At 47.9% G+C, this 22855-nt stretch overlaps 1 protein-coding gene across 2 annotated transcripts; it reads right to left on the reverse strand.

The window, feature by feature from the left end:
• Nucleotides 1-1560: 1560 nt before the first annotated feature.
• GJA5 (gap junction protein alpha 5) lies at nucleotides 1561-21012 on the reverse strand. 2 transcript variants are annotated; one of them, XM_040056314.1, is made up of 2 exons: nucleotides 20280-21012; nucleotides 1561-4709 (listed from the first exon to the last, which is right to left on the reverse strand). In XM_040056314.1, the coding sequence occupies exon 2, from the start codon at nucleotides 4658-4660 to the stop codon at nucleotides 3551-3553; it is 1110 nt and encodes a 369-aa protein (XP_039912248.1). In that variant the 5' UTR covers nucleotides 4661-4709; nucleotides 20280-21012; the 3' UTR covers nucleotides 1561-3550. The 2 variants fall into 2 exon arrangements, with proteins under 2 accessions (XP_039912248.1, XP_039912249.1); XM_040056315.2 differs by lacking the exon at nucleotides 20280-21012 and adding an exon at nucleotides 15038-15137.
• Nucleotides 21013-22855: the final 1843 nt, after the last annotated feature.

Genomic DNA, 22855 nt, shown 5'->3' on the forward strand with positions numbered 1-22855 from the left:
TTCAGACACCAGCTAGAGGAGGAAACGGTTTGAGGTGTGCTGACCGAGGAGATGACTGGGGTGGGTGTTTCTGTCAAATGTTGGTTCCAGCTCTTGCTGGGGAATTCACAGTTCAGATAGTCTGAGCAGTCCCAGCAGGTAGAATTGGAGAAAAGAGGGGCAAGAAAAGAATGAAAAGCTCTTCTGTTTCCTCTTTGCTCCCCCTCAGGGCATTGTCTTTGTAATGCCGCCATTCAAAGATTGAGTACCTATCCAAGGACTGAATTTAATAAGTAATGTTGATTCAAGTTGCTGCTGTAAGATTGTCTACCCATCCATCTGGTACAAAGCAATATATACTAAATCTGTCCGAAAGGCCAGGCCACCCTGAAGTAAATGTGCTCCTATCGTGGTGTGACAGCCTGGCCAGCGGGTTCCAAGAATCACAAGTTTATGGTCTGTCAGCTAGTGCAAACATCCCTCCATGAAATATCCCCCACGTGTTATATAGGAGACAGAACCATGGAGGCATTAAGAAATGGGTGGCAGAGGGAAATTATCTGCTTTGATGCATTCAGTCTCCAGGATGAGAGAGAGCTGGGATGGTTGTGCTGCCCTGGTCTCAAAGATCACCAAAACCCCACATGTGAACGTCGCTGGATCACAGAGGTCTGAGACAGCACAAAGGAGATCCTTGTCCTCTTTTTGCAGCCCTTCCTTGCCCTCCAGCAGAGAGTGTAGCTCAGAGTATTTAAAGTTTGAACTACTGCTTGTTTTAAACCAGCATGGTTTATTAAACAAGGTCTGTGTTCGTGCTCCAGTGGCTTTAGTAGACATTAATGTCACTCAGTAGCCAAGTGTTCCATGGGGAGCGCTCCTGCCTTCCCTGCTGCCTGTCTCTCGCAGCGAGGTGGCACCCTAAGGGACGGGCATGCTCTGGGCTGTACACATGCCAGTTAAAAACCCCGGGTCTGCAGGACCCATCCTGCCTTCTTGCTGCATCGCGGGGCTGTGGCTGCTCGGGCGGCATCCTCGCTCCCGAGCTGAAAACCCCCAAACCACAGCTCCTTAATCTTAAAGGGTCCCTGCAGTTTCTAATGCAGTTAAAGGTCCTTGTCCCAGTGTGCACAGTGAATTCTGGATTCATTCTTTATGTCCCCTCTCAGGCTCCTTGCTGGGACCCAGTACTTCACTGTTCTCCATCTTCCCAGCCTGCAGAATCCCACGGGATGGGAGATTGTGCGGAGAAAGTGAAGAAGGGCACTTCCTTTGGGTGGACAGGGGGAACCAGGGCCAGAAGGAGGGAGCCTGTGAAAGTTGGAAAGTGGGAGAGCAAAGGATAAATTTCAGAGGAAAGACACAGCTGAAGGAAGAAAAGGAATTTCTTTGGGCTGGGCAAATACATCTTGAGAGATCTGAGTACCCACGGGAACGCTGCAGAGATGGTTAGCGGTGGATTCTCCCAGGGCCTTGTCTTTTTAAAGACTTCAGGGCTTGGTTGCTGCATGGACAGGCAATCAGATGCACAAGGGAGAGGTTTTGCTTCCCTCTTCCTGCTGAGTTGGCTTCACAGCACAGGGTACAGAGGTGTGCTAGGATGTGCAAGGAGATGCAGGGAGCTAGGGTTTGCAAGAGGATGGAAGCTCTGCTCCCCGACCAGCTCCTCCTTCCTTGGTAATGCAGAGGCAGGCTGGGGAGCTGGGGTGGTGGGGAGGGTTCCTGTTAGCCAGTCAATCAATCTTTTCCCTATGTTTTTTATTTATCCCCCTGGCCAAACCCTCCCCTCATTCCTGCCACTCTGGGCAATGGGAATTTTTGCGATCTCTGAGCAGCAAAGGCTGGCGGGCAGCCTGATCCCTGCATTCTCAGCCATGTGAGAGGAGAAACATCCACAAGGAGAGATAGGGTTAGAACTTTATTAGGAGAAACCTAGACACGACTAACTAAAATCTCATGTTAAGGAAAACACACAGGTCTTTTCAGGATTAAAAAAACCCAACAAATATATAAAAACTTACAAACAAAAACACGGTTTCCCCTGTCTGAGCGTGAACGTGTATTTAAATGTACAGGGAGCTGTACCAAAGCTGTGTATCAGGAGCAGGGATTCACTTTCAGTGGCCCTAAGAGAGGGAATGGCTCAGTCCCCTCATCAGCTGGTCCCAGGCCATTGCTTGTGCAGTGCAGCGTTGGGAAGCTGTGGCCTGTGTCTGAAAGGGCAGTGCAGGGTAGACAACAGGGAGCAGCTTGGCTCTGTTTAGCAGATCTTTGACAGAGGGATGTCAGCTCTGCACTGAGAAAATGCATCTTGAGTGGGAGCTGCCTGCAGACCTCACCCACCAGAATCACAGTGCAGCCTCGGGCCCCAGTGGTTGCTCTGAGAAGAAAAAGGAAGACCCGGTCCATGGGCGAATTTCTAGCACCACGTGTGCCAGGGAAGGAGGGGAGAGGAAGGCCTGGCGGCAGAGCAGAGCCTTGATGTGGGGACAAATAACTTGACTTGTGCCGGCTGGCAAGCTTGAGAGAGCAGGGGGGAGCTGAATGTTGTGCGGGAGCTGAGCAGGTCTCTTTCTGCTTGCAGAGGATGCTGGAGTGTTTTGGTAGGTTGGTGAGGAGACACAGGCCGTACCTCTTCCGCAGATAAACAGAGGATGCTTTTCTCTCAAGTGGGCAGCTGGCAGCACCCTTTCAGCAGAATTCAGGTTGCTTGAAAGATGAGTTTCGAAAAGGGAAAAACCGCTTTGTTTCTACATGATACTCGTGAGATATCTGTTCTCACAGGAGAGTCTCTCTTCCTATTAATGGATGTCTTGCTTAGGATTGATGACATAAGTATCTTGGGAAAATTCCCCAGTCTTCATCAACTGGTCATCTAAGTGATTTCCCTGGGGCCAGTCTGCTTCGCTGACTTAGGAATGAGGAAGGGATTCCAACGTTCGACACGAGGCAGCTGTGCACTGGGGACCACGGTTGTCCTTATTTATGGGGAGGAGTTGTTATATACACAGCGTCAAAAAATTCAAGTAGGATTTATTGTGTAGGTAAACTGGTACAAAATATCTGGGCTCAGGTAGAGAAAGGGAGGGTTAGAAAGAGCCAAAATGAAGCGGATGAGAAAAATCTTTCTTTCAGAAAGCCGACTGGTGTGTTTCTGCTCCCCGCAGGTGAGAGAAGCTTCAGCTCAGTATGACTGCCAAGCTGATGTTGCAGATGTTGAATAGAGACCACAGAAGGCGTGGAGGTCCCGTCAGTCTGTTGAATACTGTGTCGCCGTGGATACCCACTGGGCAGGATTCTGCCGGCCTGAGCTCTGCCAGGCTGAGGGTGGGGAGTCTCTAACCCCCGTGGGTCCCGTGGTGAAAATACAGCTGGGGGCTTCATATCCCGAGACTGGTGTCTCTCTTCAGTGCCTGTGGCTGCCCCTGCCTTGAGCTGTGAGAGGTGCTGTCTGGAAAGGATAGAGAGAGGATATTAAAACAGGGAGGTTAGGGGCGAGAGTCTGGAGTCCACTTTGCAGAAGTTCTACTGAGTGCTGGGACAGCTCCTTCTCCTCATCCCTGCTGGGGACGGGTCACACAGACAAATCATCCGACCTTGCCTTGCTGCTGGCACGGCTGGCCTTGCTGAACCGGCGCTTCTCGTTGAAGTAGTTCTCGGGGAAGGCAGGTGCTGCGCACTCGCTGGCCACCTCCGGACTCTCCACGTAGCTGGACTTAATGAAGGGCCCTTCCCCGGCAGCATCCTCCTGGCCGTGGACCCTCTCGGTGGCGAAGTTGGCGGTGTTCTGCTGGGAGGCCACCTTGTTGCTGAAGGGGCTGATGAACTTCCCGTTGGGACTTGACAAGCACTGGTTAAAATCCGGCGGCGGGGTGTACATCTGCGCCCTCTCCGCCTGCGGGGCGGACTCCAGCCTGCCGGGGGCTGCGCTGGGGCCGGCCTTGTAAGACCGGGAGCACCTCTCCTTGGCCTTCTTCCAGCCCAAGTGGTACAGCTCGGCCAGGCTGAGGAAGAGGGAGAGCACTGCCACAGCCAGCATGAAGACGATGAAGACGTTCTTCTCCGTGGGGCGGGACACGTAGCAGTTGACAGGGTGGGGGCACGGCGCCCGCTGGCAGATGTACAGGGTCTCCAGGAAGATCCCGTAGAGGACGTACTGCCCCACGATGAAGGCCACTTCCATGGCAGTTCGAATCAAAATGCTGTAGACGTAGGTGTTCAGCAGGCTGCCCCTCAGTATGATTTGGCCTCCCGCTTCGTCCCAGCCAGACAGCTTCGTCTCCTCTGCCACGGAGCACTTCTGCTGGTAGTACGTGCTGCCACCGTTTTTGTTCTCTCGGGCCTCTATCTCTGCCTCCTTCATCTTCCTCTTCTCCTCCATGCGCACCGTGTGCATGGCGTGGCCCATGTAGACCAGGGACGGGGTGGAGACGAAGATGATCTGCAGGACCCAGAAGCGCACGTGGGAGATGGGGAAGGCCTTGTCGTAGCAGACGTTCTCGCAGCCGGGCTGCTGGGTGTCGCACATGAAGTCAGACTGCTCGTCCCCCCAGGAGGACTCCGCCGCTGTTCCCAGCACCAGCATCCGGAAGATGAAGAGCACGGTCAGCCAGACTTTCCCCACCACCGTGGAGTGTTTGTGGACCTTCTCGAGGAAGTCTCCCAGGAAACTCCACTCTCCCATCTCTGCTCACCAGGAGGGGTGAGAAGCCTTGAGAGCTGAGTGCAAGCCTCTGTGGGGAGAAAACAGAGAGTGGTTCTGAGGAGGGGTAAGGTAATGCCCATCTGGTAATGGAGAGAGTGAAATGGGTTTTTATGGTTTGTGTCAGAGGAAATGTTTTCATTTGATCTGAAATGTATGAGGTCTGGTTTGCCGAAAACTTTGTTTCACATCCGCTGGTAATCTTGCGTTGTGTTGGGGATATTTCTTTCTTTTTAAATTCAGCTACGGAAACAGAAAAATTACCTTTTATACATAACTCATCTACAGCCTGCTAAATGAGTTTCCCAAAACCTTATTTTTGATTCAGAAAGTCCTTTCACTGTGATCTGCATATTGCATCCTCTGTGGGCCAGGGATTTAAAGCAGCGTTCATCTGCCTGTGGACTGCATTCTTGAAAATCCTTAGTGGGCTGATCCCTGGGAGATAAGATTGGAATCTACAGCCTGGCCTGAGCAGTGGCACTGTCAGATGTTGCCTGTGTGTAATACCTGTGCCAACACCTGGGATGTGAAGTGTGTGCAGCTCTGGGCTTCCTTTATGAGCTCAGTGCCACCAGTGAAGCGCAGAGAAAACCTTTCTGTTGCCCACCTGCTCCCCATCCATCGGTTCTGCTTTGGTTTTCCAGTGTTGCCAGCTGCAACAGGGGTTTCCTTTACAAGCTGAAAATGTTTAGGGAAGTGTAAGACTTTGGTGGGCTGTGCCAGGAATGCTAATCCACTGCCACCCTGTCATGCCTCTCTGAGAGGTAACTGCTGCAAAATCTAAATGTTGGGTCTTGCTCCTTCTGCTTTACTTAAATTCTGAGGAAAAATTCACAGTTCAAATGAAACAGACAAGGAAAAACGCTTCCTTTGAAGCGCCTCCCGGGGACCAGCAACTCCTGGGAAGTGCTGTTGGTAGGTGGTCTGATGACAGGCAAGGTTGCTGGACTGGGAGTAAGATTGCAAAGTGGAGATGCAGGAGAGCCTGCTTCAGTTTTGTTCCTGACTCTGACTGACTGTTTCTGGCCAAGTCACTTAACCTGATGGATAAAAAGAGAGCAGTGGGTTTAATCCATCTTTTGTGGGGCTCTGTGGGAGTGCTTGAGCAATCATTTGATCCGGTTATGCTCACCATACTTTCCCAGGGCACTGCAAAGCTCTCCCCGGTGAGAGTTAAGGGCTGGGTGCTATAAAGCATGCACTATTACCTTGGAGCTAATGTCCTCCCACAGTCATTCCTTTGGAAAATAGCATTTTAATAAGTAAATGTAAAAATAATCATCATAATGAAATATTGAAAACACTAGTCAAGGTAAATTCCAAAGCCACAGGGACCAAAATGTTAACTCTCCTTTATTGTTCCTTGTCCTGTCTTTAGGAGCCAATTATTTTTATAGTTCAAAGAATATTTGTGGAGAGCAGGCACTGTTAAAAGCTGAAAATTTACTGTAGCAATATTGTGTAGATTTCATGTGAGCAAAAGCTGGAGAACAGATACACTTCTTGAGGGAAAAATATCCTCTCCTCTAGTTATATGAGTGATATAATTTAATGTAGCAGCACACACCATCATTCATCCCATCGTTTGTTCCTATGTTGTGTCCAGCTGCGAGGATGGATGGGACAAAGAGCAAAAGCCGAATCCTCAAATTCCTGGTGCTGCTGAGGGCTGCCCAGGTATGGAGACAGGGCAGTGGCCACCTGGTGCCCCACCACCTGTCAGAAGCCATGTGAGCAGGGAGAAGGAACGTACAGGAACATACAGGAACATACAGGAACATACAGGAAGCAAAGGACGGGGTCTGGCTCTTTCCTGCCCTGGCAGGCATGCTGCACTCACGCTGATGGAGATCCTGGTGGCTGCTTGGCACGTGCAGAAGCTTTGCTCTGCTGCCAGCCCAGAGCTGGAGGAGCACTAAGACAGAAAAGCAGCTGGTCTTTCTGACTCCTCTCATCTGCACTGGTGCAAACTGGTGGACGTGTGGGTCTGTCTTACCTTTCCAAATGGCTTTGGTGCACTTTCTGCATTCTGGGGGAATTAGCATATGGCTTTGTTCCAGGAGCACCAGGGGATTAAATACAGGCAGATAAATCAGTGATGGGAAATATTTACAGACTGTGACACTGAAATCAGTGTGTTTGCTTTTTTTTCCCCCAGAGTGCAGAAAGGCAACCAGCTCCTTACATCTCAGAGTTACGTGTGTCCTACATCACTATGCTGTAGCACGGCTGTATGTGTGGAACATTCCTTACAAGGCAGCATGAACAGTGGTGGGTGTCCTCACTTCTCCAGGTGAGTTTATGTTGTTTACACATGCCTTTTCTTGTTTCACCTTGCTTGGCAGTGTAAATATAGACACAGTTCTCCTTGGCTGTGCAAAGGCTCAGAGTTTTTCTTACTGCCATAGGGAAGTACAGTCACAAACTGAGCCCCTCTTCCCATCCGTTCTCCTGTGTGCAGGTTGTTTGGGGTTTTTCAACAGCTTGTCTTCCCCAGGGAAGACTTCTAAGCCTAGACACTTGCAAATTGTAAAAATCAGAATGTGCGGGACACAAGGTAAAGAAAATGTAAGTGCAAGAGGAATCCAGAGATAAAAAATGTTTATGGATGCGAGAAGAACAGCAATTTACCTCTCTCACATATACAGAGAAAATTTCAAGAAGCTGTAAATCAGAGGGATCTGAGGCTGGCAGTCGTGAGGCTTAGGGTAGATAATAGGGACACTTCCTCTACCCACTCCTGCACAGACTGTCTAAAGAAGGGACTGCCTGCAGGTGCCCCCTGATCATCCCGCTACAGCCCCGTAGAGAGCTGAGGTGGCTGCTGCAAGGGCGTAGGCGGCCACAGGGGAAGGGATTTTGGAAACCAAGAGAAGGAGTTCCCCTCCTAGAGCAGCATTTTTGGCTTAGACATATGATACTTATTAGTGAGCTATTTTTGCGGTGCCAGACCAAGGGTCTTTGAGAGCATCTAGTTCTCTGCTGCCAGCAAGAAAAGAAGGATTGTCACCTCCTGACAGCTTTTCCTGGCCATGCAGAGCTGCCCCTGACCTAGCCTTTCTCCTCATAGCTTTACTATTCTTGGGAATTTTCCATATAGTTCCTTTTCCTCATTCCCAGACTACTGTTGCCCTGACATGCTTTGACCTCTCAGCGGCTGAGCATCTGCAGCCTTTTATATTCCTAGTTTGGGCTCAGTGGGACAAATCTTGTCTAACTCTGGTGTCACAGGGCAAAAAACACCTCTGGGTATTTTTGTGGGTAGAAGACAGTCTTGGCAGCAGGGTCATGCATATTCATGAGGAGTCATGGGCTGTGCCACTGCCCTTCCCTGCTTTTGGCTGGCAGCTTTCTGCAGGATCCTCACGGGAGCCGGGCGCCGCCGTCACGGGATCCTGGCACGCGTGTGTGACACAGACCAGCGCAGCTTGGCACAAACCCAGCGACGTGGCCAGCCCGGCTCAATCATCACCTGGAACGCCACTGAGGCTGAGGAAAACTGAGCATCACCCCACAGGCCAAGCACGGAGCCTGCTCAGCTCCAGGCTGCCTTGTGACTGCCAAATTCCACGATAAAAATACCCCAGCGGGGACGGCACCTGCCAGTAGGCCGGGCTGCCTCGCCAGCCGTGGGCTGCTCTCTGCCATTCCTTTTTTGCACTGCCTTTATCTGCGGGAGGGGAAGCGTCTGCTGCCCTCGGAGCAGTTTTGCCCATCCTCTTGGTGATGCCACGTGCTCTGAAAGACGGGCGAGCATTCCACATCACTGCTGCTGGCTCCGGCCGGCACGCTCATTCTGGCTGGAACTAGCCAAGGCTCGGATGAACAGCTAGCAAATCCACACCAGGGAGCCAGGAGGGCTGTTCCCCTGCAATCATCTTTATACGACTTTATTTCCCTGGGGGCCGCTAGGAAGAAAGTTTTCCCCTCTTTAGAAGATGGGCGAGACTATCAGCAGTGATATAAATAGCTGAGCTCAACACTTCAAGCTAGCTTTTCCCACAAGGAAGGTGACAGGAGGTCGCCTTCTCTGGGGGATGTTTCTAAAATAAAGCGGAGGGTCTGATTATAACACTGTTTTCGCTCTCCCTTGCTGAGCTCACCTCTTCCCCGTGGCAGATCCCAGGGGCACCTGGAGAGGCTCTCCGAGGAGGGCTCCTTTGTGTGAGGCAAGCACAGTTCCCAGGGAGGGGGAAAGTATCGCATTCAAAGCCATTGCATTTTTGCCCGATCTCTGTTCCTGGTTTTCTCAATCAGGTGCAAATGTGTGTCTCTGGGGATTAGTGAGATTTCACAATGAAGTGGAGGGCCCGGGATGTTTTAGGAAGCTCACACTCAGGACCCGGACACGTGGCTGTGCGTGGAGGCCATGCAAGGAGCGCATCCCCTCCAAGCTACCGAATGTGGAGGCAGCTGTCCCCTCTGGGGACTGGGCATGTGAGCAGTGACATTGCAGGGGCATCCAGGCTGGCTGGGGCATGGTCAGTGCCTGGGAATTTCTCGTGGCTTCCCTCCCTCCAGCTGTGTTATCCCATACAGGTCCAGGCCCGCACGTGGCACAGCAGATCATGGTGGGTGTGTGGGCAGAGATCTTTGCCCTGTGCTCACACTTGTTGGGCTGAACCCAGACAGGAGTGGAGGCTGGTTAATGCTACTTTACTTAAGGACCTCCAGCCCCTTGTTAGTAGCCTCAGCATCCCATGCAGTGCAGATGTTTTCACCTCTGTCTTGCAGATGGTGACCCCTGGGGTACAGAAGGGACAAACTGCTTGTTTGAGGTCACTGTGTTAGAGACAGTTTAGGGACAGAGCTCAGGGGTTGCTACTTGCAAGACTGGGTCCTTTTTCCTGTGCAAAGCTGCTTCTTAAACCTCATGACAGGAAGACAACACTGCTTCTACAGCACATCTGCTTCTACAGACCACAGCCCTTTGCTCCTGTGCTCTCAGACAACACTGTATTGGTCACCTGAAACAAAACCCTCTCCTGCTGCCCTTCTAGAGCAGGTACACCTGGCAGAACCAGAGGCGCTTTGTTTTGTTTTGTTTTGTTTTGTTTTGTTTTGTTTTCCTTCGTGGGGACATGTGGCTTACAATATTAAATGATGAATAGAGTTAGAAATGCTTACTGTGCAGAGTGGGTGCAGTGCTTTGGATTACAGAGGATTTGTGATGCTAAAGCCCACCTCAGCAGGTATCTTTTTTTTTTTTTTTTTTTTTTTTTTGAGTTTGCTGGCATTGGCTCCTTCTCATGGATATACAATAGACAAGCAACAACCTATTAGGCATTTTTGTCCAACATCATATCTCTGGCTTCATATGAGAAGTTTCTGCCTGAACCAGGCCAATCCATTAGCCAGATTTGTAACTCTGATCTGCACATGAACCCGGAAAAAATAGCTTTGTACTTTTAAAGAAGAATAGTGGACATGTTTTCATTGGTTCCATTCTAGTTCCTTGGTTCCTAGTTTCTAGTTCAAAGTCTTGTGTTGAGCCAGCATCAGAGTGACTTTGACTCTAGAGCTGAAGTCTCATGGAAGAAGAACAGCTCTGTGTTAACAGCTCTTGTCCTGGGAGACAGACATCCAATGTTTCTTATCTTTCTCCTCCTCCCAAGTTCACTGTAATTTCTGGAAGGGTCACACTGGTATCCAGACCACTGGCCCTACTTGTAGTTGCAGACAGCTTGTTATTCCTTGACGAGGTGTGCTTTCCCCCTCCCCTCCAAATGTGGAAAATCTCAGAGTTCACGAGAAGGAGAGTGGGTGAGAAGATAAGGGAGTTGAATGACCCCTCACCTCCTACACACACGGGCACACAGCCCTGACGCACACAGGGACACAGACAGAGGGGAATCACTCAACACCTTCAAGTGTGTACATCAGGGATGTGTTACACACACCGATGATAATAATATGTAGAATATTTTCATCTGAAGTGATGGTGGAAGCTGCAGGCTCCCAGTCAGTTGAATTTTTATTAGTTGTCTGTCCAGAACATCTAATGCTATTTCTCCCCATGTGCTTTCATATATCCAAATAGTAGGGCCAAGTTCTGCCTGATGTAGTCTCAGGAGACCAAGGAGAGAAGAGACCTTGAACTCGGATGAGTCAAGCTGAGGGATGAATTTGTCCCACTGTCTTTGAAAAGCTGGCATCAAATAGTTACACAATAGTTGTATCCAGGCTTACACTCAAAATGCAGGGAGCATCTTCTAATTCTCTTGGGATTCTCTCTTTGCCTTAGAGAAATGTGGGTGCCTAGAGACCACAACAGATGTGACAAAACTGGACTTGGGATAAACTAAATGAAGGGTCACTGTGCTTTTCTTAAGGGAAAAAAAAACCCAACAAAACAACCAAAAAACACCCCATAAATTCTCTCTGTAATGTAAATGCTGGAAACTTGATGCTCTTTCCAATATCTTTTTCTTTGCAGAGAGAAGCTGACCTGCATGAATTTGCAGATGATACTAAATTGGGCAAAAATAGAGGTGAGGAGATAGCCAAAGAAGGCATAAGGAGCTCTGGAAAACAAAAACAAGCTGAGAAATTTGAGGGCTGCTGTAGTAAAAGCTGTCCCCGAGCTCTGCCGAGAGGAGCTGACCTCAAGCGCTGCTCAGTCAGTGGGGAAGGCTGGTGCAAGGAGATGTGCAGCGATGGCAGGCCTCACACTGGGCACAGCACAGCAGCAATTAAACCTGCCCGTGTGATTTTAGGCTCCTTCACACACTGCATGAGCTGCAACTCGTTACGGTGCTGAAATAAAACAGACCGGAGAGGTAATAGGAGAAGGAGGAGCTCTCATTCAGACTTTTCCCGTCCTTTCTTCCTTCCTTTTGCCCCAGTATCTCCCTGACTATCAGTTCCCCATGGTTTCCCTACAGTCTGGCTCCCCCAGAGAGCGTTGCCTCAGTTTTTCAGCAGTTTTGACCAGCTGACTCTACACAGCACCCAAATTGCTAATTCTTTCAGCCTTAGAAAGGACTATCTATTTCCCACTTATTACTACCTTGTCAAATCTCTTTTCTTCCTTCTTCCCAAAAATCTGTGGGATTCTTTTCACACTCCAGCCTCATTGCTGTATCCTTCCCTCAGTCTGGCTACGTGAGTGGATAATTTTTTTGTACTCAGTGTATGCACCATATATATATATATATATATATATATATATATGCACAAAAATGCACCCCCCTTTGCAAACAGCTAACACTAAATTGGCAAAGCCCAGCAGTAGGGAGTTAGGAAATGCCGGGGCTACTGTTCTCAGTAATCTTAATTCAATCTCTTTGTGCCTGTGCCTCTCAGAGTCCTTAACCACATCCTCACATTGTCACCTCATTCTTTGCACAGGATGCCTGCCTTGTTCTGTGCCAGCCTGGCGGGGGCTTTCTTGAACAGCAGCTATTCAATGTTTTGTTTTCTCCTCATTGTTCCGTGGGTGGCCTGTGCCTCATTTACTGTACATTATTCAAGTCCAGCTCTAAAGACAGAATTATTAGTTTCCTCATGGGTTTTCCTATGGCTTTCATCACAACAGTATCTGATCGCTTCACAATTATAAATCTACTTACTTTCATTACCACCCAGAGGTGAGGAGGTGGTATTAGATCAGCTGTGCAGCCGAGGAACTAAGGCAGGGAGAGATTAACATAAGAAACTGTTCATTAATTTTGGAAGCTCTTTGGTGATGTGACTAATCTGTTGGTGCTTTTTCCCCCCAGTGTACTTAGCAGTGTATAATGTGTACTCAAAGCAGAGCTCTGTCTGGTTTGTGCTGGAGTGGGAGAGTTTATCACTTCCAGCAGTTGCACCACATGTAGAAGTCAGGTACCCAAAAGACAAGAAATGGGCATTTGTGGGGGGATGTGCCTCAAGTGATTAGCCTCATCATGACAGAGGAATTTGGACTAGGAAGCAAGAATTAAGCCCAGACCTCTTGGATAGCTTTATCTGGTTACAAACTGGAGACAGATTTTCTCCCATCCCACTATTCCCTCCTTTCCTCACCAGGCATCTGAGTGCAGCAGCAGACCCTGGAGCTCTGCAGGCGTCACCCTTGCCAGGCTGCTTCACTTTCCGAGCAACCCTGTGCCCTGACCAAGGCATCTGTCAGCTTTTCTGCTTCTAAGGGAGAGCAGTTTCGTATGGAAATTCTCAGCCATTCTCAAAGCGTGTCCGTAATGACATAAAAAACGGAGAAGGGCAGAAATATAAGTGTAAACTCTGTAGTTCTTTCATTAAACCCCCCTGACCTCTCTTCAAAGATACACTGGAGAGACTTAAAAGAGTGCATCTCTCTGCTCATTGCATGCTGTGTGGCATGAATATTCCTTTGTCTCAGGGAAGAGCTAGCATGCTGAGTATTGTTCACAGAAATCTCCGTTGCTTATCGATAGCAATAAAATTGATTCCTCTCCCCTTATGGATTCTTAGCCCAAATATTGAAGTCCCTCTGTTGTCTTCTGGGAATTATTTCTAATTTTAAGCCTCTGTCCTTGGGCCTCATACAACAGCACCTAAAGCGTGGAGCAAAACTCTGCTCCCTAATGACTCCCTAGTGTAGTGCTGGATTACTCATCCCTCCTTGTCAATTTTCAATGCTGCAAGGTAAGTCGAAAAATGGGCAAATGTGTGCAAAATGTGTGAAATCTGTCTGAAGGTCAGAAAGAGAAAAGAGACTAAGGGATGAAGTCCTGTGTGTTCTGTCAGAGCTTAAACTTTTTAATGCCCATACAATACTAAAAATACTGTGATAATATATACTGTTGAGTGGAAAAAAAAAAAAAAAAGAAAAAACAACCAGCCCCAAATACTTATAGTAACAAGAATGCTTAACATAGTTCCCAAGTGACCAGAGCCTGATGAATATTTTAAACCCTGAAGCCTCAGGAATTCTCCTACAGTACTGCTTGGGTCCCAAGGAAAAGGGGAACAAAGTTAGAAATGTGTGCTCTTCTCAGAGCAGCTTTTGAAAATAGCAGCAAATGCAGAATTTTTTGGCTTCTGGTACAAATGCTGAATAACTGTGAGGCTTCTGAATAACTGTTTAAGCTGCTGCTTGCTGAACACACATATGCACACACGTTACATGCAGGAGCTCTTTAAAGAGAGGGACACATAGGCAGCAGTAGGGGAAAACTCTCATACACGGTGCTTCACCAAGGAATTTTGATGGGTTTATCATCATGGAAGGAGAGTTCAATGCCTAAAGCTCATTTGTAACTGAGGTTTGTCCAGAGAAGCCACTTACATGATTCTCTACAGGCTGTTACAGTACTTGAGGAACAGGGGCACTGCCTCAGTTTACCTGAGTTGTTAAAACCAGAATGCCACAAAGCTCCTTAGACACGACAAATGGGCAGTCAAACGACCCTTCAGGAAATCAAAGGAGCCACCGCAGATCTGAGGTGGCAATCAGTCAGCAACCTTTACACTCAGTGAGATCCTGCTTCTTTCCGGGTGGGTGTGTTCCAGGGGTACCATGTTCTCAAGGTGGGCTATTCTTTGAAAAATCCGCATTAAATTATATAAATGTAATTGCATAATTATTCCAAGGACAAAAAGGGGGGAGAAATGTTAGGAAGGCAAATAAAAAAGAAGCAGCGGCTGCTGGCGTGGGAGAGGACATTTGTCCCTTCAGGTCTGCGTGCCTCCTTGCTGAGGCTGCCACGGGCAGTGTCGGGATGGAGGAGAAAGGCATTCATTCCCTGGCGGCGCGCACAGAACGTGTGACTGCGAGATACCAGCAAGGCACTTCTCTACACTGGAGTTACATTCCCAAGCTCCCTGTCACAGACCAGCCAGGACACAATACTCTCAAGGAAAAGAAAACTGCGGTGTTCTGAAAGCGTCCTGCGCGCTTCAGAATATCGGCGGTTAATGCAGACACTCGATAAAATGTTTATGCTCCGAGAGCCTCTCCTAGGTAAGAGTTCCCTTCACCACTGCCCCCTGAGCAGCTTGACAGCATGCTGAAATGGGATCTGACAGAAATGGCAATTTGCACTTTATACTGTCTGAGGGAGGAGGTTTGGGGCTCCTGTCCCGTTTTCCTATGCATTGGAATCTATTGGTATTTAGGTTCATCGCAGGGAAGTTACTTGCTATTTCTGTAGCTGCCTGTAGCAAAACAGTTTAATTTTTAAAATGTCCCAAAACTCACCATGTTACTAGTGGGAATGAATTGAAGAGAAAATTAAAGAAAAAGTAAATATCTTAAGTTATTTTTGGCCATCCTTCTTTTCCTGCCTCTCCAAATCCTTTTTTTCCCTCATGTTGTTTTCCCCTTGAGTGTAATAACTTGATCTACCATCGGCACTTCTGCAGTTCTATTATTTCCCCCTCATGGTTGCTTACCTGATTTCCAGTGTCTCGTCTTCAGTCTCTTTTCCTTGCTTTAGCACTTTCCTTTGTTGTAGTTAAGTTGAACTCCTTGTTCTCCTCAGTTGCTTCGTTTTATTCCTTTAATATGGTTCTCTCTCTCTCTCTCTCTTCCTCTCTTTTTCTCCACCCCCTTTCTGTGTCACTTTCTGTCTTCCCCACTGCCTCTCCGCCTTTCCCCCTCTTCTTTCTTCACCTACTTTTCTTGTCTCTCCCACCCCCTCCAGACTAATCTTTCTATTTTCAAACCTGGTTTCCTGTTGTTTTTCCTTTAAAGACCATGGATCTCATTCCTCCCTCTCCATTCTCAGCCTCTCCCCGTGCCACCCTCCTCATGCCGACAGGATGCATTCGCTGCCGGCTTCGCGCGCGGTCCCTTCCAGTCACTGCTGCTACTGTTCCTTTGCACATCTTCCCACAGATAACATTCTATGGTCTAAGCCTTCCCCGAACGAAAAGAGACAGCCTTGCCCCACAGTTCACACCAGCCAGACCCTGGAAAGCTTTTTCCATGCAGGACAAAAGACAATTCAACCAACAAAGGACATATTTCTGACTCGCTCGAGCTTAATCTGCCAAAGCAGAGATCATGTGGAGCAGGGTCTTCCACCTCTTCAAATCACACAGAACTTGCTCTGCTGGCTTGGACCAAGGGCCCAGCACAGCTGCAGCCTTGTCCCAGAGGGCACCAAATGCTTCCCAAGAACTTTTTACACGCTCTTGTACTGATAAATAGAGAATAATCTGCCTGTCAAGAGAGGTGTTTTTTGTCACGCCACCCTACCACCACCTCCCCGCACACACAAGTCAGATACATGAGCATTTGGGCCTCTCTTAAAAATGTTTTTGATATACCAGCTGTCTGAAGGTCTTGTATTTCATGGATGTGTCAAGCTGAGGCCCTGATCCCTGCACCTCAGGAATGGCCCAGTGAGGAGGCAGAATCACAGATGCCTTCTGGCTTTGATAAAGGTCTCAAAGAACCGGTGGCAGGAGAGCAAGATTTGCACGGAGGACCCTGCTGACCTGAGAACTGACTTGCTGCACACAAGCTTTGGTGGTTATCCCTCCAGCAATCCTCCCCAGGCTAGGTATCTCCCACCCACAACATTGCCTGGTGGCCTCTCTGCATCAGTGAGTGCAGATCACGAAACAAAAGCAATCCAGGGACTGAAACACAACACAGCTCTTCTAATAACTTTCCTCCCACTAATTTAATAACTCCTTTAATCACAAGATTGAAAGCCAGTCTACAGAGGGACAGTGCTGTGCAGAGGCTACCTCTGGAAGTATGTCCTATGTGGACACTCTCACTCTGAAACTAGGAGTGCAAACTCTTTTCCAGGAGGGCTGTATCCTCACTGATGGTTAGCGCAGGATGCAGGACAAGGAGTGCACAGTAAATTCCCACAGCAGCTCAGTGACCTCCTGCTATAGTCATCTGCTGCTACATTTCTAACTTTATTGAAAGCCCTTCTGTGGCTTTTAAGAAAATAGAAATGTTTCTGGAGTTGTTTCTCCCTCTCCTGTGTGGCAGTTGTGTATCCGCAATGGAAATTCGTGAGAAGGAGAATATCATTCCAGCTTTTTGTCTTTCTAGAGTAAATTCCACAAAGCATTATTATGTAAACTCATGTTGATTTTATGCCAGTGAGATTGTCAGGGACTTCATCACAGAAGTGTCCAAAAAAAAAAGGTGTTAATAATACAGGTCTAGCTCACAGATGGCTTTGGGATAGGCTGGGGATAAGGCTTGTCAAGTGTTTTTCACATGCTGCAGAGAGACAGGTCCTGTGAGAGAGCTGTCTGAAATACACTCACCTCCCTGCGTGGCTGACACTTTGCTGTACACTCAGTGTGATCAGGTCTGATTGTCCCTGCTCACTCCTTTGCGTTTCCTGCCCAGGTGTTGTTCCTGAGCAGCGTACAGAGGTACGCTGAACCCAGCAGATAAAGTCTGCTTCTGCTGAATGCATGAGGGAGGGGAGAAGGTTTCTTCTGTCCAACACTGGCATGATGCACAGGAGGTACCTGTTACGAGCTCTTTTTGTTTTGGTGCTGGTGGTAACTATTTGGATTTTGATGCACGGAAAGGCAACGGTAGAAGGCAGACAGGGAGACAAAAGACAGAAAGAGACGCTGTACAGATATTTCAGCCAGCCCTCGATGTGTCATCCCTTCTCTACTGCACCCTCTTCAAGGGAAAACAGAGGTGTCCTGGCAGCTTCTCCAGCCCCTCAGCTAGGAAAATAGCTGGTTTGCTCAATCTTAGGCAGGGAAGAGGAATTTTGACTCCCCTCCCCAAGAGCCTGTTAGGCAAAACTTGCGTGAGGAGAGCAAGTGGAAGGGAATGCTCCCCCAGAACAGTGGGAATGAGGAGAACAGCTGACAGCTTGCCATATGCAGCTCGCAGGTCCCAGCAGTTTGTGATGCTGTGCAATGCGTTTTGAAGGAAAGCAGAAATAAAACGGGGAGGGAAAGGGAAAATAAAACAACATGTACTATCTTTTGTCCAAAATTTAAGAGCTTTCTTGGATTAGGATTCCCGACCCCCTAGGTAAAAGAAACCTAGCAGACCTTATCTACCTGGAGCTCAGTAAACCATATGATATGGTGTCCCAGAAGTAGCAAATTAGTGTAGAAGATTCAGCTGAAGAAGACAGGGATTATTAAATAAATCCTCAAGTGGGCAAGAGACTGGCAGAATTGATTCCTTAATAGGTTGAAGGGAAATTATCTGTGAGGCTGCTTAAAGATTGCTCTTAGGACTGATCTTTTTTTTTTTTTATATTTCTGTTAATTACCTTGGCACGGAATGTGGAAACACTAATGAAATCTGCTGATGGAACCAAGCTGGGAGGTATCATGAGGGTAGAGGTGGATTCCAGCACTACAAGAGCTGAAAGCTCCTTGTGACTGGGGTGATCAAGGTGAGGTCAAGTGGGAGAGTGCAAAGTCACACACCATGAACTTGTTGCTTGAAGTCTAACAGGAATCTCCATCTCCATCTCCCAGGAGAGGGTGATGGAGAAAGATGGGGAAGGTTCAAGGTTCAAAGGAGGAGGAACCAGCAATGCTATGTGGGGGTGAAAAAGGCAAGCAAACTTTGAGGATTGAGCAGTATTTCCAGTTGCAGTGAGTGGAAGTAAGGTCATCCAAGAGAATGAGACTTCTCCAAATTAGTGTCTGCAGTGCTGCTTCCCCACGTGCAAGGAGGATATTCAGCCTGGAGCAGGTGCAGAGGAAGGCAGTGGGGTGGTCAGAGGGATAGAAGGTGTCCCAGCCAGCAGAGTGTTTACTCATCAGTCACAGCAGTGACTGCACAGAGATGTTTGAGCTAATTTGAAAATAGATGTGCTACCGGTCTGAGCTTTTCAGCATTAATTATTTTGCACTGAACTTCATGCTAGTGCAGCTACACAAAGTAATTAAACCGTGTGATGTGCCTGCAGGGTGAATACTATAAGGGAGCTTCGTTACTTAGTCTGGCAGAACAAAGGTTAAGAGAGGAGAGATTTGCTGCCTATAAATACTTTTAGGAATTGGGGGCTGGGAAAGTAAGTGCTTGGGAGAGAGCAGAGCTACATAAGCTAAAGGACAATGTGGCACAAGAATAAATAGATAAAAATTGGCCATGAATGAATTTAGGTTGGAAATCAGAAGGTTTCTAAGCAACCGAGCAGGCAAGGAGGTGCTGGAACAGCATTTTAGCAGCACAAGTTAGGGTGGAAACCTAATGAGATTTAGGACAGAGTTTAGGAAGTTTAGAAAAGGCCATTTGTTTTGTACTTGCCCGTTATTCAAAGGGATTGAACCTGATAAGCCAAGAGGTCCCTTTTTCATTCTATTTCCTGTACTTGCCTTAGTGCCTTATCAGATCTGCACCCCTGCATACAAAAGCCAGGTAAATCTGGAGCAGAGTTTGTGTGATGAGCTTTTTATCACTGATCCCATGGATATTGAATGGAGGGATTCATTCTGTGCCTGAGATTTAAACAAACAAAAAGAGCAAGCCAAGATGATGTGTGGAGAAGGTCTGCAAATATGCCGTAGTGTGGATGAGAGCTCACATATGAAAGAGCTTCTTCACATAAAACAGGTTTTCCCAGAGCATCTGGCTTTGCTGGAAGGTTGTCTCAAATGCAGCTAGATGCTCTCTTGAGATGTGAAAACTGAAAGAGGTCATCTGAAGGGAAAGTGTCTTGTACATTCCTGCCTTTACCGAGGAATTTGTCCTTGAGGAGGATGTCAGGTTTACTGCACTGGGAAATTTCAGAAAAAAACCCACCACCCAACAGTGGTTGAGTTAATCTCTGCTGCCTGGCCAAAGCACTGCACTTATTCTGGTTCTTCATAATGTTCCATGCTGGACAGGCACCTCTAGTACCTTCTCTAAAGCACCAGGGGATGGTACCTTCATGATGAAACATTTTATCTCAAATCCCCCTGCATGGACGTGATTGAAAGAGAAGGCCAGAGAGGGAAGTTCTCTGTCATACATCAGACCTCTGGAGACAGTTTGAAGGCATCCTCCAGCAGGAGTAAAATTCCCAAGGACAGGCTGAGCCCAAGGGAAGATGAGTAGCAAAGGCCTCTGAATAAGAACAGTTTTATAGTCACAGTTCCTCATTTAGTAAAAAACCCCTAATTATTCCATATGGATGGATGTTTTCATCTTCCCAACCCAGAGTACCATACTAGCACAGAGTGAGAGAAGAGGAAACAAGAAACAGCAAGTTGTGAAACACCACTCTGTGTCAGGCTCATTTGCCAGTGAAGTTTTCAGCAAGAAAAACTGGAAGAGGTTTTCATCTCACTGAGGAGGAATTGCCATCTATCCCAATATAAGTGCTCAGCTGCCAGCTTTATGTTACTGGGAAAAAAGTATGACCCTCTCACCCCTCCTGCTTCCAGTTCTCAACTCTGCAGCATCTCTGAGTAGTTGAGAAGTGCTTTGCAGATGATAATGAAATTGCAGCTCCTATGAACACCCTCCTTGTTTTACAGGTGGAGGAACCACGGAGAGCATAAAGGATTTGTCCAAAGGGATCAGCAAGTCATTTTAAAGCGAGGAGTCTCCAATCTACCTAGCCACCAGACATTCATCTTGTCCTGCAAACCTCCCGCTGGAGGAATTGCTGCTTGACAGAAATATGTGGTGTATACATGTATACACAGATATGTTTCCAAAAGAAGAAAAGAAAGAACAGACCTTTACCTCTTTTTGCTGAGCCTGCACAGGTAGAGAGAGGAACAGGTAAAGTTGACTGAAGGGTGGCAGAGCTTTAGCACAGCCCTTTGGTCTTGCTGGAGCCCACCTCTGCACCAGTGTTCGGCTCCCAGAAGAGATCCTGGAGCATCTGAGGGAGGCTGAGTTCACTCTGGGCAGGGTGAGCGAACCCCGGTCAGCTCCCAGGAGCTCAGCCTGTGGTCTGACACTGTCTCACTGGCTGGAGATCCCCTCCAGCCTGGAGGACCAGTGCTGGGGGAGACTCGCTCCTGAGCTGTTCCTGACATGCACTGGCAGCTGTCTGCCTGCTATTCTTTTAAAGGGTCTTCGTGGATCGGGATAAAATGTGATCTTACGCAGGCGGCATTGTAAGCACAACTTGGCTCAGGTTCAGCTCTTCCTCTGGCTCCCGGCTACTCTATTTTTATTGAAGGAATTTGAGGCTATCAGAAAGGAAGTCAAATTGTTTTAGGAAAACAATAGAAAAGCAACTTGAAGTTTATTAGCTTCCTGCCCAGGGCCTGTGACCAACTTGTCAAACTTATTAGAGCGATGGCAGAACTATTTATTTGAAAGGGCTAGCTACAGGACCCACGATTTCATTCCTGTTTGGGCCTTAGTGAAAACAAAGGAAAGCCATAAAATAATATCTGAAGGGAGCAGATGGCTAACTGGTAAATGGTGTGAGTAAGGTTGGCCTGTGAGCCGTTCGTGGCGCTCACCAGCGCAATGGCTTTTGTGGGATTTGCTATCAAATGAATGCCTGGACTTGAATTCACAGGCCAGTCCCATCACCCCAAATTCCTTACTGCGGCTCAGATTTTCAGGTGGAAGCCTGACACCTAAGAAAACAAATTTGGCAGGAAAAGGTCTTCATTTAGAGCTACTGAAAGGAGCGAAACAATGCAGCAGGTCTGCAGGGGAGCCAGGAATAGAGCCCAGGTGTCCCTGACTCTGTTGGACTGCTGGAGCCCCTCGGCTGCAAAAAATATTTATATCCTTCAGAAGCAGCTGCAGTCTGCTTCCCCATCCAGCTCCCCCAAAGCAGCCACACCATGAAGTCACTGAATGCACTCTGGCATGTGGCTGGTGGGAAGAATGGGCAGCCAAACCATCAGAGTCACAAAGTGTCTGTGAGCCTGAACCCTCCTGAGGAGCTTCACGGTTCGCAACGAAACAAGAAGAGAGCAAAGCAGGTAACTGAGAAGCGTTTGCAAACTCTACCCAGTGCAAAGCTATATCCCTTGTTCAGAGGGCTCCCTGCTAACTGAGTGGTTAACCAGCTTCCAGGGAGGATATAGGAAGAACTCACCTCTCCTTTCAGCGGTGCAGTCTCTAGGAATTCAGGTGCTGAGGTACTGAGCTCGCAGAGCTATGCACGCAGGTTTTGCACAGACCAGTAACCACTTTTCAGATGAAAGGAAGAGGAGCCCACCTCAAAAATTCTCTTCCTTCTTCTCCTCATTAGCTTAACTAAAAGTGGGAATGCAAAGCTGCAGTTTTCTCTGAGGCCTGGGGCAATAATGCATCTTGTATTGGCAAGTTGTAGAAGAACTTGGTTATATGTTCCTTTTAATTTATCCAGGTTAGGTGTTTATAAAAGAGTCAAACTGAGTGCGTTTTCTCTGTAATGGCTTAAGAAACTGGGCCTTAAAAACTTGGTAGTTTTAATGTAAATGCAACAGTCTCCCCTTTATTTAAGGTATCCTTGCAGCTTTTAGAAGGTTTCTGTAATTTTTGTCCCTCTGAGATACTGCCTTGATGATCAAATCAGCCAAAGAAGTGCGCTGAGCAATGCAGCATCCTAGTTCATCACGATCTGTAGGTGTTTACTTAAAACTAAGTACACTCTTCAGTTGCACTGATTGCAGTGTAATTTAATAGTCTGGAAGTTAGGCACCCTACTCTGCCAGCCAGGCCAGCTTTCCTGGGGGAATTCCAAGGCAGGCAGCAGATAGTGGATACACTTGTCCATAGCTTCTGCAGGAAAAGATGCCACGTGCAAATCGCATGATGGTGTTTTGGCAGCAGAAAAATATTCTACTTGCACTTATTTGGGGTCTGCGTCATCTGGGCTGACATCACTTAGTCTGTGCTTTGTTCTAGGGAGTAGTGTTTTGATCCTGAGTGTGAGCTGTGAGAGTCTTTTTGTCAGTCTCTCGGGCCTGCCGGACTCTTGGTAGCCCCTGAGGCTGAGGTACTGCACAGTTTTGGTCATGTGAGTGACTTGATATAGTTACAGCTTGGGGCCGTGTGTGTGGAGAAGGTCCCCTGTGCACAAATGTCATAGACTGGAAAACGCTGTAGATTGCTGAAACTCCTGAAACATGGTTTCTTAGAAACTTCTGGAATGACAGCAGTTCCAAGCCTGCTGCACATATGTCTGCTGGGGGACTTTCCACCCAAGAAGGCTGTGACATGCAGCCATGTGGTGCCCATGCTGGCACCAAGTTCCTTCTGGGATGTGCTCTCCCATCCTGGAATTAAGGAGTTGTGCTGCTGCAAGATCCCAGCTCTAAATCTTGAGGCTTTAGGAAAAGTCTGCCAAGGTGGAAAGAATCACA

Source organism: Hirundo rustica, chromosome 2 (genome assembly GCF_015227805.2).
Source record: "Hirundo rustica isolate bHirRus1 chromosome 2, bHirRus1.pri.v3, whole genome shotgun sequence".
NCBI classification, from domain to species: Eukaryota; Metazoa; Chordata; class Aves; order Passeriformes; family Hirundinidae; genus Hirundo; species Hirundo rustica.

Bases quoted from the DNA above. Each gene is read 5' to 3' on its own strand.
- GJA5 (XM_040056314.1), bottom strand. From the start codon at position 4,660: ATGGGAGAGTGGAGTTTCCTGGGAGACTTCCTCGAGAAGGTCCACAAA.